Source organism: Notamacropus eugenii, chromosome 1, assembly GCF_028372415.1.
Source record: "Notamacropus eugenii isolate mMacEug1 chromosome 1, mMacEug1.pri_v2, whole genome shotgun sequence".
In the NCBI taxonomy this organism is placed as follows: Eukaryota; Metazoa; Chordata; class Mammalia; order Diprotodontia; family Macropodidae; genus Notamacropus; species Notamacropus eugenii.
This window is the reverse complement of record NC_092872.1, coordinates 561,428,307-561,445,435: the sequence shown is the minus strand read 5'-3', so window position 1 is coordinate 561,445,435 and position 17,129 is coordinate 561,428,307. Positions and strand designations below refer to the sequence as shown.

The window sequence follows — 17,129 nt, the reverse complement described above, 5'->3', positions numbered from 1 at the left end:
ATGGCACCCCCTTAGCAATCCTGATCATAGTCAAAGTAAAAGTGAAAGTAGACCTAATTAAAAGAGATAAGGAAGGAAACCACATCTGGCCAAAAGGTACTATAGACAATGAAGCAATATCAATACAAAACATATATGTAACAAGTCGTATAGCATCTAAATTCTTAGAGGAGAAGTTAAGTGAATTACAGGAAGAACTAGACAGCAAAATTGTCCTAGTAGGGGATCTCAACTGTTTCCTCTCAGAACTTGGTAAATCCAACCAAAATATAAACAAGAAAGAAGCTAAGAAAGTCAATAGAATATTAGAAAAGTTAACTATGACAGACTTTTTGGCATGATTTAGGCATAAAGGATGACACCATAGGCAAATTAAATGAGCAAGGAATAGTGCAGCTATCAGATCCATGGGTAGGGGAAAAAATTCATGACCAAGTAAGAGATAGAGAGCATTACAAAATGTAAAATAGATAATTTCTATTATATTGCATTAAAAAGTTTTTGTACAAACAAAACCAATGCAACCAAGATTAGAAGGAAAGCAGAAAGAAAGGAAACAATCTTTACAGCAAGTGTCTCTAACAAAGGTCTCATTTCTCAAATATATAGAGAACTGAGTCAAATTTACAAGAAAGAGTACCAGTCACTCCTCAACTGATAAATGGTCAAAGGATATGAACAGGCTATTTTTGGATGAAGAAATCAAAGCTACTATACATATGTGAAGAAATGCTCTAAATCACTTTGATTAGAGAAATGCAAATTAAAACAACTTTGAGGTACCATCTCATACTTATCAGAGTGGCTAATATGGCAGAAAAGGAAAATTATAAATGCTAGAGAAGATGTGGGAAAATTGGTACACTAATGCACTACTGTTGGAGTTGTGAACTCATCCAACCATTTGGGAGAGCAATTTGGATCTATGCCCAAAAGGCAGCCAAACTGTGCATACCTTTTTATCCTGCAATACCAATACTAGGTCTATATCCCAAAGAAATCATTAAAAAAGGGGAAAAGGACCTACATGTGCAAAAATATTTATAGCAACCCTTTTCATGGTGGCAAAATATTGAAAACTGAGGGAAGGCCCATCATTTGAGGAATGATTCAACAAACTGTGGCATATGAATATAATGGAACACAATTGTGCAATAAGAAACGATGAAAAGGCAGATTTCAGAAAACCCTGAAAAGACTTGTACAAAGTGATTCAAAGTGAAATGAGCAACAACCAAGAACACATTGTACACAGTATTAGCAACAATGTGTGATGATCAGCTCTGAATGATCCAGTTCTTCTCAGCAATAGCATGATCCACGACACATGCAAAGGACTCATGAAGAAAAATGCTACCCATATCCAGACTCTGAATGAAGATCAAAGCATATTTTTTCCACTTACTTTCTTTTTTCTAGTGTTTCTTTTCTTTTTGATCTGTTTGTTTTCACAACAATTCTAATATGGAAATATTTTTACACAGTAGACCATGTATAAACTATATCAAACTGCTTACCTTTTCAAAAGAAGGGAGGGGAGAGATGGAAGGAGAAAAATGTGTAACTCAAAATCTCATAAAAATGAATGCTAAAAATCTTCTTGTTTTGTAATTGGGGAAAAATAGAATGCTATGTTTAAAAGTTAAAAGTGACACCGCATTTCCAAATTCCATCATTTTCACTGGCTGTGCCCTATACCTGGAGTATTCTCCCTCCTCATCTATGCCTGCTAGCTTACATGGTTACCTTCAAGTCTTAGTCCCATCTTCTGCAAGAAGTCTTTCCTATTGCTCCTTAATGCTAGTCACATCCATCTGTTAATTTTCTCCAACCTAAATCTTGTTTGTGCAAAGTTGCATATTGTCTCCCATATTAGTAAGCTTCTTGAGAGCAGAGACTGCCTTTTGCCTTTCTTTGCAACCCCAGCACTTAGCACAGTGCCTACATAGTATGAATGCTAGCTGACTTAAAACCATTGGGTTCTAAAATGTAGAAGCAGAAATTTCATAGTATGTTAGAGCTAGAGGGCACCTTAGAAGTCATCTAGCACAAACCACTCATTTTAAGCATAACCCCAGTTCCAAAGACCACAAACAAGAGAGAGGGAGGAAGAGATAGAGACAGGGAATACTAGATCTCACCCAAGGGGAAGTTCCCTTAAGTCTTTAATTTAATCCAATGGGGATAGGGACATGAAGATTAGTGCTGGCTCCTGGCATGTCCTCCGTAAATCTCTTCCTTCAGCAAACTGAATTGAGATTGGCCTCTTCCATCTTCTCTCTTGAAGCTAAGTGCCTGAAGTCAAAAGAGCTTCAGGGACTGGAAGAAAGCTCCAAAAAGACTGGAAGAAGAAAGCAGAGCTCACCTCTCTTTTGCTGTCACCACCTCCACCCTTTCCCTCATGCAGGAACAAGGCACTGATCAGGAGAGAATCACATAGTCCTTTGAGATTGAGATTGAGCTTTGAGATTGAGGTTACAAGAAAAAGTCAAAGAAGTAAAATGGTTTACACAACTATTAAGCACCAGAACTGAGATTAGAACCCAGGTGCTCTGCTTCCTCATGCAAGGCTCTTTTTACTATATACTGCTATTTCCTGAACTGCATGAGCCTCAGTTAATCTGATAAATGGATTCTTGAAAAGTTGCATGTAATTAAAATATTTCTAAATCAAAATCATTTCAAAACTTACCACATAAAGGGACTATATGGAAAATCAATTTAAAAAATTATTAAATTTCTGTTATATGCCAGGCTCCTATGCTCATTATTAGTGATACAAGGAGAGTAGAATGTCAGTTTCTTTTCTTAAAGAGCTACATTCTAGTAGGATTGGAGTAACAGAACTATTCCAGTTATGATAATATCCAATCGAGATTAAAGTGACGAAAGGGAGATCCTAACAAAGGGCTTTAAGAGTAGTTGAGAAGGAAGAGAACACTTTTTGGTGTGGAAATTCATTAAAAGAAGACAAGCTCCTGATTTGTCTGTATTGGAAAACCATATTGTTAGTCAAGCATTTATTAATCACTATGTGTCACACATTATGCTAAGTACTGAGGACACAAAGAAAGGCAACAATCTGGTCCCTGAACTCAAGAAGTTCACATTCAAATGGGGAAGACCATGTGCAAATAACTATGTATAGATATAAGGTATACATGGTGTAAATTGGGAGTAATCTCTCAGAGGGATGGTTGAAACAGTGCAAGTAGGGTATTAGAAGAGAAGGGGGACAAGAAAGATCTCCAGCATAAGGTAAAAGATGAGCCGAGTCTTGAAGAAAACCAGAAGGCTGAGAAGAGGAGGTATATTCCAGGCATGGGAGACAGCTAATGAAAAGATACAGACAGGAAATGGAGCACGATGTTCAAGAAACAGCAAAAGGTCAGTGTGGTTTTTCTTATAGTTCATGGAGTGGGGTAAATCAGAACAGATGAGAAGGGTCCATGTGGTGAAGGAATTTAAATGCCGAAGAACTTTTCATATTTGGTCCTGGAGATAATGGGGAACTATTGGTATTTATTGAGTAGAGGGAGACATAGTCAAACCTGTCCTTTAGGAAAATGACTTTGGCAGCTGAGTGTAGGATGGATTGGGGTGGGAAGAGGCTTGAGACAGGAAGACCAAACAGAAGGCTACATAGTCTAGGCATGAGGTGATAAAGAAGGGTCTATATCAGAGTGGTGGCTATGTGAGTAGAAAGGTAGAATGTGGAAAGATGTCATAAAAGAATAAACAATAGGACTTGATAGCAGTTTGGATGCATGGGATGAGTGAGAGGAGTCAAAACTGACAAGACATTTCAGGCATGAGTAACTGAGAGAAGGGTAATGCCCCAAATGGAAACGGTAAATTTGGGAAGAGGGAAGAGTTTTGGGGAAAATACAATGAGTTGTGTACTGGACATACTGAGTTTGAGGTGCCTATGGGACATCCATTTCAAGATTTCTAAAAGGCAATCGGTAATGTGGGACTGGAACATAGAAGACAGTCTAGAACTGGATATATACGCTCCTACGTAATAGGCTGTGGTGAAACCTTTAAAAGGAGATTTTACCCAGACTAAAAAGGTCTAACCAATACATGCATGTCACACCAGTTAGTCAAATAACTTTTAGAATCATGTACATTTCTTCTAAGAAAAATATTGTATACCAGGGGAAAATGAGATAATGATAGGAAAGCTACCCAGTGAAAAACTTGCCACAATATATGGGATAAACCTCTGAAGTGTTCCCCCATCCATTCACTCCCCTGATCTCCCCTAATACATTTATGTACTGTTTGGAAGGTGGGGTGAAACAAAAAAGGGCACTAGATCCTGCCTTTGGGTCTGACTCTTAATAATTATGTAACCCTGGACCATTTGTTTAACCTCTTTGAGCTCATTTCCTCATCTGCAAATTGTAATAATCCTTGAACTATTTATCCACTAAAGCTGTTGTGTAGAAAGTATGTGTAAACAATAGAGCACCCTAGCAATGTATGTATAGCTGTCTTGTAGTACTTACCCCATGCTGTCCTACAGTCTGGTGACTACAAAGCAGCCCAAATTAAATACCACAAAACCAGTGAGTTAACAATGACCTTCCCCTCCCTAGGAATGCACAGATCATTGTGTTCTGCCACTCTGATGCATTATCATGAAATATTGTGTATGTCAGGTCCCTTTACTAAATTGTAAACTCCATGAAACAGGGAGAATGTCTTATGTAAACTCTGTATCTCCCCCTGCATCCAGGACAGTGTTCCATGCACAAGAGAGACTGCTTGTTGAATTAATGAAGTTTATAATCGTCTGTCTTATCTGACTCACTAGACTGGAAACTTGAGGTCAGGAGATTGTCTTATTTCTTTCAATTTCCCAAAGCACATGGTAAATATTCAGTATATGTTTATTGAATGAATGACTGGAAGGAACAATCTGACCTTGGAGTCAAATATCCTTGGTTGAAGTCATAGATCAGCTACTTCCGAGTTCTATGTCTTTGAACAAGTCATTTCCTTTCTCTAAATTTATTTCCTCATCTTCCAAATTAGGAGTTAGACTAGATCTCTAAAATTCCTTTCCAGCTCTGACATGTTATGTTTCTGAATGGACATTTACCATCATGAGAAGTCAAACAAACCAAAGGGGCTAAAAATAAGTACTACCCATAACTAGACCTTTCCTCCATAAATCTTTGCTCCCCACTGCTCTAATGAGTAACAGAGGTAATGTTCTGCACTATGCCCAATGAAGGTCAAGGATGCTGAAAACATATGGTCCCTAATTTTGCAAAGAGGAGAAAAGAAAGTTGAAGGATGTTATAAAAAGTGAAAGGCAAGTTTCAATTTAACTAAATTTTTGCCACTTCTGTGGTTAAAAAATAAAACTAACGTAGACTAAGTATCATTTTTTTTGCTACTTTTTATACTTCAAGACTTGGGATCAGATAATTATGGATAGGCCTTTCACTTGCGTAGACCACCATTATTTACTGGTTACAACCATCCTATGCTTTGGTGATGTTTGCCCCTGTGTTTTCATTAAATCTTCCATTAATTCATAGATAATCCATCTAATGTGCTAGACAACTTCCTTTAATGTCCACACTTCAAATAGCAGTGAAACAATCAGGTAATGCACATTTAATGATTGGGGTTCATCACATTATTGACCTGCTTCTCTTTCCAATCACATACCCTTGATTATGTCTTTGAGACCAATTTTTCTTGCATGTCATTGTTGTTATTAGGCTATGGCCTTCTTACATCCATCACATACCTTTCCTTCACTCTTTGGTGAAGCTGCCATTTGACTTTTCAGATCATAGCATTCCATGACTCATAGCCATATAGATAGCACTGCCAGAATGGAAATATGGCACTAAATATAAAAACACCAATATAGATATAAATATATATACATATGTATACAAAGGTGTATGTATGTACACACACACACACACAGTCATTGTAAAGGAGCAGGATAATATTGAATTCCCTATGAGAAATGATTTTGAAAAATTTGTTATTAATTTTTACTCAGAACTAAGCTGTTAAAGTAATTCTCAAGATCTCATTTAAAGTAGATCTCATTTATAAACCAGTGACTATTCTATTTTAAATCAAGTCTCTGTTGTGCATTAAAAACAGATCTTTCTTTAGGTTTAGGTTAGATTGTTCTTTAGGTTCTTGAGATTCTCTATATATTCTGACATATAGAGAACACGGATTTAAAAGGTAGTATTGGCATGGGTATTAATTACAAGTCAAAAGGCTGGTTCCTAGTTAAAACTGTGCTGTAGGGAAGGAATTTTATTATTTAAACTGAAAGAATTCTGAGGTTTTCACCTCCCAGCCAGGAAAATGGCAAAAATCATGAAATATGGCAATAGCCTATATTAGAGGGATGGTGAGAAGACAGGTGCAGTAATAAATAAACTGTTGGTGGGGTTGTGAATCTCCATCCAACTATTCTGGAAAACAATTTGGAATTATAAGAGAAAAGTTTTTGAACTGTCCATATCCTTTGGTTTAGTGATCCAGTTCTTGGGCATATTCTCCAAAGAGATAAAAAAACAGAAAGAAAAGTCCCATAAATTCCTAAATATTGACATTTCTGCTTTTCAAGGTAGCAAAAAATGGAAACTACGTGTCCATCAATTGGGAAATGGCTGAACAAGTAAGTTATGGTACATGAACGTAATGGAATATTATTACAGACAAGCAATTTAGGGAAATAAAGGAAGATCTGTAAGAACTGATGCAAAATGAACCAGAAATACGTGCCATCAAAACAGTAGTCTGCACAATGACTATAGTAGTATACACAAAAGCGACAGCAGGATGCAGCAGACCTCAGAGTGACTGCAATAACCAGTCGTAATCCCAGAGAAGAGATGACAAAGTACTTCTTTGGAAAAGCTAAGGGACTACAGGAATGGCATGATGCACTTCCTGTCAGACTTGGCAATTTTGTTGGTTGGTTTTGTTTGAGTGTTTTTATTATGACGAACAGTTACAGTGGGAAGGAGGGTGTATCAGGAAATGACTAAAGGATAACAAACTAAATGCATCAATAACAATTTGAAAAAAGGCAGCACAGATGTGCATACTACTTTTATTCTGGGTTTTTCTGGACATGCCCAGCTCACCTAACATGGAGCCATCCTGAAGGCCCTCTGGAACATGTCCACATTGCCTCTGCATCTCCTGCCAGGGGCATGAGTGCAGTCTCCTTTGACTGCCTGTATCTTTAATTCTGGTGAAAGGGAAACCATAGCTGTTTTGGGTTCTTTCTGCTGCTTTCTTTCTGGCTTATAATTGATGATCATAACTCACCCACAATATGAGCACTATGAACTGAACTGGAGAGAAAGGAAGGATTTGCTTTCTCTGCTCCTTTGATTTCAGCTCTGAGAAATGAGCCGGGGAGTATTTCTTTCTGTCCTGTGTTGTTTGGTTTTCTTCCTCATTTTTAAGTGCCTATAGTGACCTCCACAGGACCTGGAAGTTTGAGACATGGCAACTTTGAAACTAGGATTCCAGGTGAGATGGTGAAGCCAGCCTGCCTGCCCCATAAGGAAAGTTTGCCCAGAAAAACCAGGTTGTCTGAGACAAGCCCAAGGTGGGCTTTGCATTCAGAACTGGGATTGTGTTCAATAAGAACTGAGCTTGATCTGCTTCCCTTTCCCCGAGAATGATGTGGTATAAAGGAGGGAGCAGGGAGCTGGGGGTAGGGAGTGATTCATGCCTTTCACCTGAGGGGAGTAAGTGATAATACTTTTTTAAAGGAAATATACCATTGTAAAAGATAATCTGTTAAATAGAACTGGGGTATAGAGGTCTCCTTATACTTATGAGAACCCCATCTGTAGGGGATAAAGTCTTTTTGCAGAGAACCTAGATACCATTCTTCCAATCCCCTTAAGGGTACTGAAGAACCCTGAGGGAGGAGTAAATTGTAATATACCTTCAAGTCATAGGAGCCATGGTGGTCCGTATTACATACTTATTGGTACCAACTTGGATCCCTCTTAGGCAAAAGTTTGCCGTAGGAAAAGTTTGTCCTCACTATTGCTTGTCTCCCCCCTGAAATGTGATTGGAATATGTCACCCTTCCCCTTGTTCCCAGTACAAAAACCTTTAAGGCATTTCCTCAAGTCTTACAAAGAAGAATCCCAAATCAGTTATTTACATTGCATTCCACAATGACAGAAAAATTAGTCTAGAGTTAAAGGAATTCCTAAGAACAAGAAGCAGGTGGGGAAAATTTGTGTGGTTGATTTGGAGGGGGCCAGGAATTGGGTAGGCACACCTTACCCACTGAACATCTCACCTGTCTCCTCAGTTCATTCTTCAGTCAGCAAGTACATACATTTTATCTTTTCAGTGAAATGTTTCGCTTTTAGAATCACCAAATAAAGAACTAGGAAGACTTTGGAAATCAAGTCCTTCATTAATGAACCCGATAGCATTAGTTCTCAATGTGTGGTCAAGGGACCCCCAGGTGTCCCCAAGATTCTTTCAGGATGTTCTTGAGGTTAAAACTGTTTTCATAATACTAATAAGTTGTTTTCATTTTAAACATAGGAAAATATCAGTAGACATAACTCATATAAAAAGCTCCATGTAATGTACAGAGTAATTTTTAATATTATTAAGAAGTCTTGAGACCAAAACGTTTGAGAATCTCTGGCCTACAGGAAAGAGAATATTTTGAATATCCGCCATCCCATGTTTATGTATGTGACCAGTGTTACAAAATGAGAGTTACTATCTGTTTATCTCTTGCAAATCCCCATACTCAATACCAGACCAAGAGTAATGAACACAGAAAATAAAAAATGCCTTTCTATTATAGGACTGAGTGAAAGAGAAATCAAGTCTCCACTTGAAAATGTGGCCCATTTATTTGAAACTGGGAAGCATCATTACACAGTGCAAACACTTCTTTGGTAAATGTATTGGTTACATTGAACATAAGAAGGGCATTCTGCTCTTGATAACAGAAATGTAAATAAATATGTACAGTTTGCAACATATTAAAGCAATATTCTGACAGTGGCTACTTAGAAAAGTTCATCCAGGCACTAACCACTGTCCTTAAAAAAAAAATTAAACTGGTGATCCAGCAGACATTTCGAAGAAAATTACAGAATGTTATTGCAAGGCACAGCTCGGCTCTTCCGTGAATTTTCAATTCACTGACGACGCACTTATTTTGACAGATGCCTTGGTCAGGCACTCCAGCATGTTTGTTTGTTTGTTTGTTTGAACCCCCTTTTATATTGTCTAAGTCACACGCATCACAAAATACCTCTCCAACAAGAAGCTATTAAGACATGGCAATCTTTCCACAAGAGTGGAAAAACCATTGTTATAGTTCCTATACCTGAGCATTTTAAAACTACCCTAAAATTCTGAGGATAAGTTAAGAGACACATTTAACTTTTCCTGGTTGATAGAACCCCCTCCACTGTTTAATTTCAAATACCTTCACCAGAGAATTGAAACAAGTCCTATGTTCCATGAAATTCAAAGAAACTTGAAGCCATTTAATATTATTCGAATGTAAGGTAAAGTCAACCAACCTCAGTGCATGAAATCAGTTTGAAGCTTCTTAACGTTGGACTATCAAATGTAGCCCATCACAAATGTGCCACAGAGTAATAGCATGCATAGCCATGTTCTGTTAACAAAGGACACTATGTGCCATGGCTGTTCCCTGACTCTCTTTTGAATGATGCAGATTATGTCATTTATTTACAAAAAGGCATATCATCCCAAGACTTAGTCACAGTCAATGTACCATGCATGAGAAAGCCTCATCTCATAATCCTGGGCAGAATTATATCATTTATTTTTTGGCCTACCCTGCAAAGTGATGATCTTATGTGCTTTCACAGAAAACAACTGTGCAGTTTTCATACCTATTTTCTTTAGTTCATGTTCAGAAAACAAAGGGGTTCAACTGGGGCAGGGCAGGAAGAGAGGGGAGGGTGACACAAATACAGCCCAAGTATAAAAAGAAGAAAGTTCACATGAGGTACAAGAGTTGCCTTTCGTTGAAATGTATGATGGCAAAAGATTCAGAGCAACAATACAAAAGAGGAAGGCCTCTTGCATAATGGAGCCAGCTTATCTGCCCCTCTAATACTTATCTGTGGACAGCGGTCTATAAAATATAAAAAGTGAAAAATGTAAAGAAAAAACACACACACAATGAGGTATAGGGATTGACCGTACATGTACAGCATACCTGGAAGCTAATAAATTCTCAACATTCAAATACCTAATCAGAAAACCTAGAAACAAAAAGTCAGGGCTTCTACTGTGCTTTTACCCCCAATAAATGGCACTACACCTCAGAGCAGTGGCTGTCTATTGGAAGTTTTTGGCAGTACACCCAATAATTAACAGGTATCTTAATATACGAAATGGTATGAAATACAACTTTCACATTGTCTTAAAAAACACATTTTGTGGTTTTGCAGGTCAGAAATTCAAACCAGCTGATTCCTAAATATAAGTTCATAGATTCATTACAATCATACTTAAGAAGAGACAAAAAGGGAAAGTGGTATGAATTTTCACACAGGTTCGGAGGAAAAGTAGTGTTGGATTTATGATTAAATGCTGATGACCTATGAAATATCACTTACACGGCTAACAAAAACTGGGGGAGCACCAATCACTTTGAGGTTCACTTGGGGGAAAAAGGATTGTTAAAAAAGGCCATGTTCCACTGTTAATACACTCATACAAGATGCTTCTCAACTTGGCTAGCATGCACTTCTTTTGTAAAGGTTGCCTGAAACTTCGTACCCACTTCATCGGGCTTCTTCGTTATCCACCCTATCTGGTCCTCCTGAAGTCTTCGTTTCTCAGGGCTGTTCTATATTAAGACTGAGAACTCAGCCGGGCACAAGCTCATCTTTACCTACTGCTCAGAGGTACCGCTGGGCTGAATTGAAATTAAAATAACATCACAGTAAATCACTGGGGGAGGGGGAGGAACCTCGCTTGCCTGACTGTGCAATTTTATAATAGCACCAATTTTTAATTTAATACAAAAGAAAAACCTGAGAAGCCTAAGAGAGGTTATAAAACCATTCACCTACTTCCCTTTCCATACATTTATATTGGGGAGGGGGGTGCCTGTCACCTGGGAAACTAGATAAAGAATGCACACAGCATTCGACTCTTTAACAGCATCACTTTGATGTTGTGAAATGTCTCCATTCTGGATATTTTGTTAAAGCCTGCAGTTATCTGTGTTAGCCACCTGATCTCAAGGTGGCTCAGCAGAGAATCCCGCTCCCACCCACCCCCCAAAATGGATACAGACAGCTATGGCTTCGTTTGCTTGCTAACGGTGTTTTTTAAGCAGACTGGACAGCATTCTCCTTTGATCTTCTCTGGGGCTGGACAATCTGTCGGCTGACAAGATTCTACGAAACAAGTGATCTGGCCATCCTGTGGGAAAAAGATGTCATTACTTTTGATCTATAACAATGACACTAAAAATGCCCTCACTGTGCACACAGATACTCTTTTGGACATTTATCCAGTTTATCTTTTGGAGTTCTTCATATACTTATTTATATATATATATGTATATATATTTTTTTTTCACATACTTCAAATTCTATATTCTGTGTGAGTTTTCACTTAAAGAAGATCTTACTCCTCAGGTTTAGGTTGGATTAGATCACAGTGGCAAATTGAGATAGAAATAGAGGCCACTGATCTGTACATGAATATCTATGTGGATGGCATATTGATATAGCTTTCAAATGTAATATTATCTGTTTTATTGTATTTTTCTTCATATTGTTCAATTTTGTTGTTAAGTTGTTTCAGTCATGTCCTAGTCTCCATCTGAGGATTTTATGGCAAAGATACTGGAGTGGTTTACCAGCTGCTTCTTCAAGCTCATTTTACTAAGGAATTAAGGCAAACAAGGTTAAGTTACTGCTTGAGGGTCAGATAGCTCTGAAGTATCTGAGGTTGTATTTGAACTCAGGTCCTCCTGACTCCAGGCCCGCTGCTCTTTTCACTGTACCACCTCACTACCCTAGTTAAGTATTCCCAATTAAATTTTAATCTGGTTTGGGCTGTACCTGGGATCTTTATGGGCCACATATTTGACACTTTTGGACTAGATGATCTCCAAGATCCCTTTTCAAGTTTAAATTGCTCTGAATTGTAAAGTTTTCTTCAAATATTGTATTATCATGTGGAAGAGTAGGTATAATGGAAAGAAGATATAGAGGCAGACATGGCTATAAGGAAAAACTTCCTCCCATTAGAGCTATTCACAAGTGAAATGGCCCACCTTACTGATAAATACTGGTTCTCTACTATTAGTAGTCTTTAAGGAAAGGATGGATGATAATTTCTTGAAAGTATTGTTGAGGGGATTTTAGGCCAACTAAGGTTTGGACTAGATAAACACTAAAGTTCCTTCCTATTCAGACATTTTGTGAAATTAGATCCTTTTTATTAATTTCCCAACTTAAAGCTGGTTAATCATAAAGAATTAAGCTCCACCTACCCCATATGGATATTTTTAAAATGTAAAATAAAGAACAAAAAACTCAGAAGTCAAACGCCTCAAGACTCCCTAGTAGCACAAAACACTGCTTGCTTAAAGGTTTCCATCATTTCCACCCTTCCCCATCATCAAAGAATTCAGAGGGTTTCCCTGTCTTGGCTGACCTCTTAGCTTGGCTTCTTTCCCTTACCCCTACAGCAACTGATCTATGCCCAGACAGAGAGACCTGGGATGTTTGCTAGCTAGGACCTACTATGGATGGAGAAAGTAAGGTAGATCTGAAGTGCCAAGGAGATGACTAAAACTGAATAGAGGGATTTCTCACATACTCACTTTGCATTCACACACAGTACATGAATCTCTTTTCCATTTGTCATTGCTTGAGTATGATTTACCCTTTTCATCAGTGCATTCAGTTTTACTGAGGCGTGATTCAAGTTTCTTTATCTGTAGGAAGATTTAAATTTAATTAGCCACTTCTGAATAGTTTTACCCATGCACTAAATCTGACCTCTCACCTCACTTGTAATTCCATCCTCCTCTCCCCAGTGCATATAAATTGACCTTGCTGATCTCATCACAAAGAATTCTTGGGAAAGTGCAAATCAAGAGGTTAGAAAACAGAAATTCATTACTTCATTACTGGGTTATTTCCTAACTTGACACCAGATAAAAATACACTACATAATCTGGCAACCAAGTACTTGAAGAAAACATGGAAATCTAAAAATCAAAAGCTATTCTAAAAGGTTTGTGAATACTTGACTATATAGTGATAAACAAAAACTTTCCGTGTAAATATTTTCAAACAGCTGAGTGAGTGCACTCTAGAGATTACCCTGCTTATGAACATCTTCAACTACAGATGTATACTTAAAAAGATTATGTTAAAGAGAAATGTTCCTCCTAAATTTTTGTTTGGGAAAATAAAGGATACGAATGGCATGCATTTGATTTGAGTTTATTCTTTCCTTGTGGCACTTTGCTACATAAATCCAAGATGTTCCCAGAGCCTGGAAAGATAGTTCCTTAAAATAAAGAGTACTCTCTAAGTGCTACAGTTGTACATGAACATTTTGAGATGATGAATGGAAAAAAAGCAGAAAAAAGAAATGGCTAGAGAGAAAGTAAATGAACAAAAAAGACTTGCCACTCCCTTCCCCTGTGCCCCCAAGTATCTCTTATCACCCAGGTAGAAAATAGTTCAGAAAGTGTACACTGAGGCAGAAGAATTAAATTGGACACCACTGCTAACATGGGCCTCCTGGAGATTTAATAAACATACCAGTTCCTTACCAAATCAAAAGAACCATGGCTCCCTTAATAATTCAAAATCTTTAATTAAATTGTCTTATTGTTTTCCCATAAGTTTAGGTACAAATCAAATTTACAAATTAAGACCCTTAGTTCTAAGAAGCAAAGACCTAGAGGATCTTCCCAAATGATGAAATTACTTAAACATTCTAAATCTCTTTATAAAAGTATATGCCTACTATAGAGGATATCAATTGTAGGCTAATTTTCCTAGAAGGGAACAATTAAGCCATTCATAAATTAGAGTTCTGACAATATATTCATTGCCAACTTCAATAGTTCAAGGGCCTAGAATTTCAATTTGGCCTCTCCCTTTAAAATTATCCCTTCAAGATTAATTCAGTGAAAAACTATATATATATATAATACAACATGTTGATAACCAAAAATAAAACTACCTGACATCAATAAATCATTTTTAAAAGTTTTTAACATGTTTTGACATTCATTTCTGTTAAAAACAGTTTTCAATGTCATCTTTTCAAATGACATGCTGAAATTATATGAACACAACTATAAAATGCTTTTTCCACAAATAAAGACAGATCTAAACAATTGGAGAAATATTAATTGCTTATGGGTAGGCCAAGCCAGTACAATAAAAATGACAATACTATCTAAACTAATTTACTTATTCAGTGATATATCAAACTACCGAAGAATTATTTTATAAAGCTAGAAAAAAATAACAAAATTCAATAAAAGGTCAAGAATATCAAGGGAAGCAATGAAAAAAAGTGAAGGAGGATGGCTTGGCAGTAACAGATTTCAAACTGTATTATAAAACAGTAATCATCAAAATAATCTGGCACTGGGTAAGAAACATAGTGGTGGATCAGTGGAACAGAATAGGTATATAATATACAGAAGCAAAAGACCATACTAACCTAGTGTTTGAAAAACCCAATGATTCAAGCTCTGGGGGCAAGAATTGAAAACAGTATGGCAGAAACTAGGCACTGATCAACATCTCACACTGTATATTAAGACAAGCTCAAGATGAGTACATGATTCAGACATCAAAGGTGATATCATAAGCAAATTAGAGAAGTATGGAAAAAAATTCCTGTCAAAACTATGGATAAGGGAAAGGTTTAACCAAGAGCCAAGATGGTGGAATAGAGGAAGCATTGGAGCAAAGTGTAAGACAGATTGGAGTAAGTAGAGACTTGAGACAGTGTAATGTTGGGGGGGAGAGTTAAAGATCTTCCCCAGTCATTAATGGGTTTTAATTCCTTTGGTTAATTTCTATTGAGGCACTGGGTCAGAGGGTCCTGCCTTCCAGCTCTGAAAAGTATATAAATACTCAGAGGTGAGGTTTCACTTTGGGATTTACTCATTGGAAGAGTTTGTTCGGTCAGATGAGTGTCTGGGTAACCACTAAGGAGCCCCCCAGCTTTGAAAACTCAGATGTTGGTGCTTCTCTCTTTGATAACTATGTATGTATGTATGTATGTATGTATGTATGTATGTATGTATGTAATGGTCAAACAGATGGATCTGCCAGTTGATCTGTGATGTCTGTATTGCTTATGGTCAGACAGTTGGAAGCCCTCTCTGTTGTTCTTTATTTCTCTGTTTGTATTTTCTCTGTTGGTATATGTGCTTGCTTAAAGTGATTGTTGACCCCTCAAAATCTGCTTTCCTTTTAGAAAAGCAAATCTAAGAACCTGTACAGCAGGCCTTCCTGTGTACACTGGGGAACTTGCTGTTAAAGACAGGTAAATCAATTAACAAGCTATTGCAATAGTCCACTTGAGGGGGAATGGGAGCCTGACATAGCGTGGTGACTATGTAAGTGGAGAGGAGGGCATTTATAAGAAAGGTGTTGTGAAGATGATAGCTTGCCATTCCTAAAGACAAGATCTGGCAACAGATTAAATATGTGGGGGGATAGAGAATGAAGAATAGGGAATGACATTAAGGATACACATCTGGATGAGGAGGAGGAGGATGGTGCCTTCAATAGCAATAAAGAAGTTCAGAAGAAGAGAAGGGTTGGGGGGGGGGGATAATGAGCTATGTTCTAGACAGGATGAACTTGAGATCCTATGGGACATCCAATTTGGAAAGTCCCATGGGTAGTTATTGACTCAACAATGAGGGGAGACAGACAGACAGACAGACAGACTAAGTTAGATATATAGATTTGAGAATTATCTTAATAGACATAATTGAACCTATGTGACCTGATGTGATAACTACATGAGACATTATAGCAGAAAAATAGAAGAGGACACAGGACAGAGCATTGAGAGGTTACTCCACAGTTAATGGGCTGAACATGAAGATCCAGCAAAGGAGATTGAGAAGGAGCAGTTAGACACAGAGAGGAAAAGAATCCTCACAGAGGAGTGTCATGAAACTCAGAAGAGGATGAGGTAAAACCACTAGATCTGACAGTTAAGAGATCATTAATAACTTTGGAGAGAGCAATATCAGTTTATTGATTATGTCAAAAGCTAGGTCTTGGAAGGGTGGAAGGAAAGGAAGCAGTATTACTGAATAGAACTTTGGTGATAGAGGAGGGGAAATGAGAAGAAATGAATGATTTGGAGTATAGAAGCTTAGTACTCTACATAAGTCTCAAACCTGTCCATGTGGGTTCTCTCATTCCTTCTATCCTTCAAGAAGTACTATAGTAAAATTCAGCCCTCACAAAAGGTACCCCACATGCATTTTTTTCAGACAGTTCATGAAGAAAAATAATTCATCAGTACTAAAAATAAGAAGGGGCTAAAATGAGAAGGGCTGATAAGGGGATATGAACTATGAATATATGTCTACATATACCACTTATATCTGGACATATATGTGCAAATATGTATCTAGTATGCACCCCCAAACTGCTACTACTTCAATGGTTGAGTAATTATTCAAGCGAGTAACTGTTCCATGTCAAAACTTTCTATTATAAATTACCTTAAAAATGCTCAAATCCTTGGAAAAGTAATGCCAATATATCCAACTTGTAGAACAATTTGCAAAACATTTTCATGTTCACTCTTTTTCCAATACACAAGAATTCCCTGCATGTATTACAACCCTTGTTCCACACGAGGAAGCCTCCATACCACAGAAATGATCCAAAAGTCACATTAGACAAGGAGAATGACTTTGTACATGGCCCTCGGCTCTCATACAGCTTTGATAATAGCCCTGTGCTTGACAGCATAGCACCAGACCCCTCATCTGAAGCACGTAGGTGTTCCTTGGTGGTCTCTCATTCTAAGTCTGCACCTGATCAGGTTGTAAAAACAATGAGAAC

At 37.6% G+C, this 17,129-nt stretch overlaps 1 protein-coding gene across 3 annotated transcripts in view; it reads right to left on the bottom strand.

The window, feature by feature from the left end:
- Positions 1-8,881: 8,881 nt before the first annotated feature.
- PXDN (peroxidasin) overlaps positions 8,882-17,129 on the bottom strand; it is a 160,686-nt gene continuing 152,438 nt past the window's right edge. For all 3 annotated transcript variants that reach the window (XM_072634323.1, XM_072634321.1, XM_072634322.1), the window contains 2 exons: positions 12,881-12,994; positions 8,882-11,466 (listed from right to left, as the gene is read on the bottom strand). In XM_072634323.1, the coding sequence (XP_072490424.1) occupies positions 11,341-11,466; positions 12,881-12,994 (240 nt within the window). In that variant the 3' untranslated portion in view covers positions 8,882-11,340. The remainder of the gene's footprint in view (positions 11,467-12,880; positions 12,995-17,129) is intronic.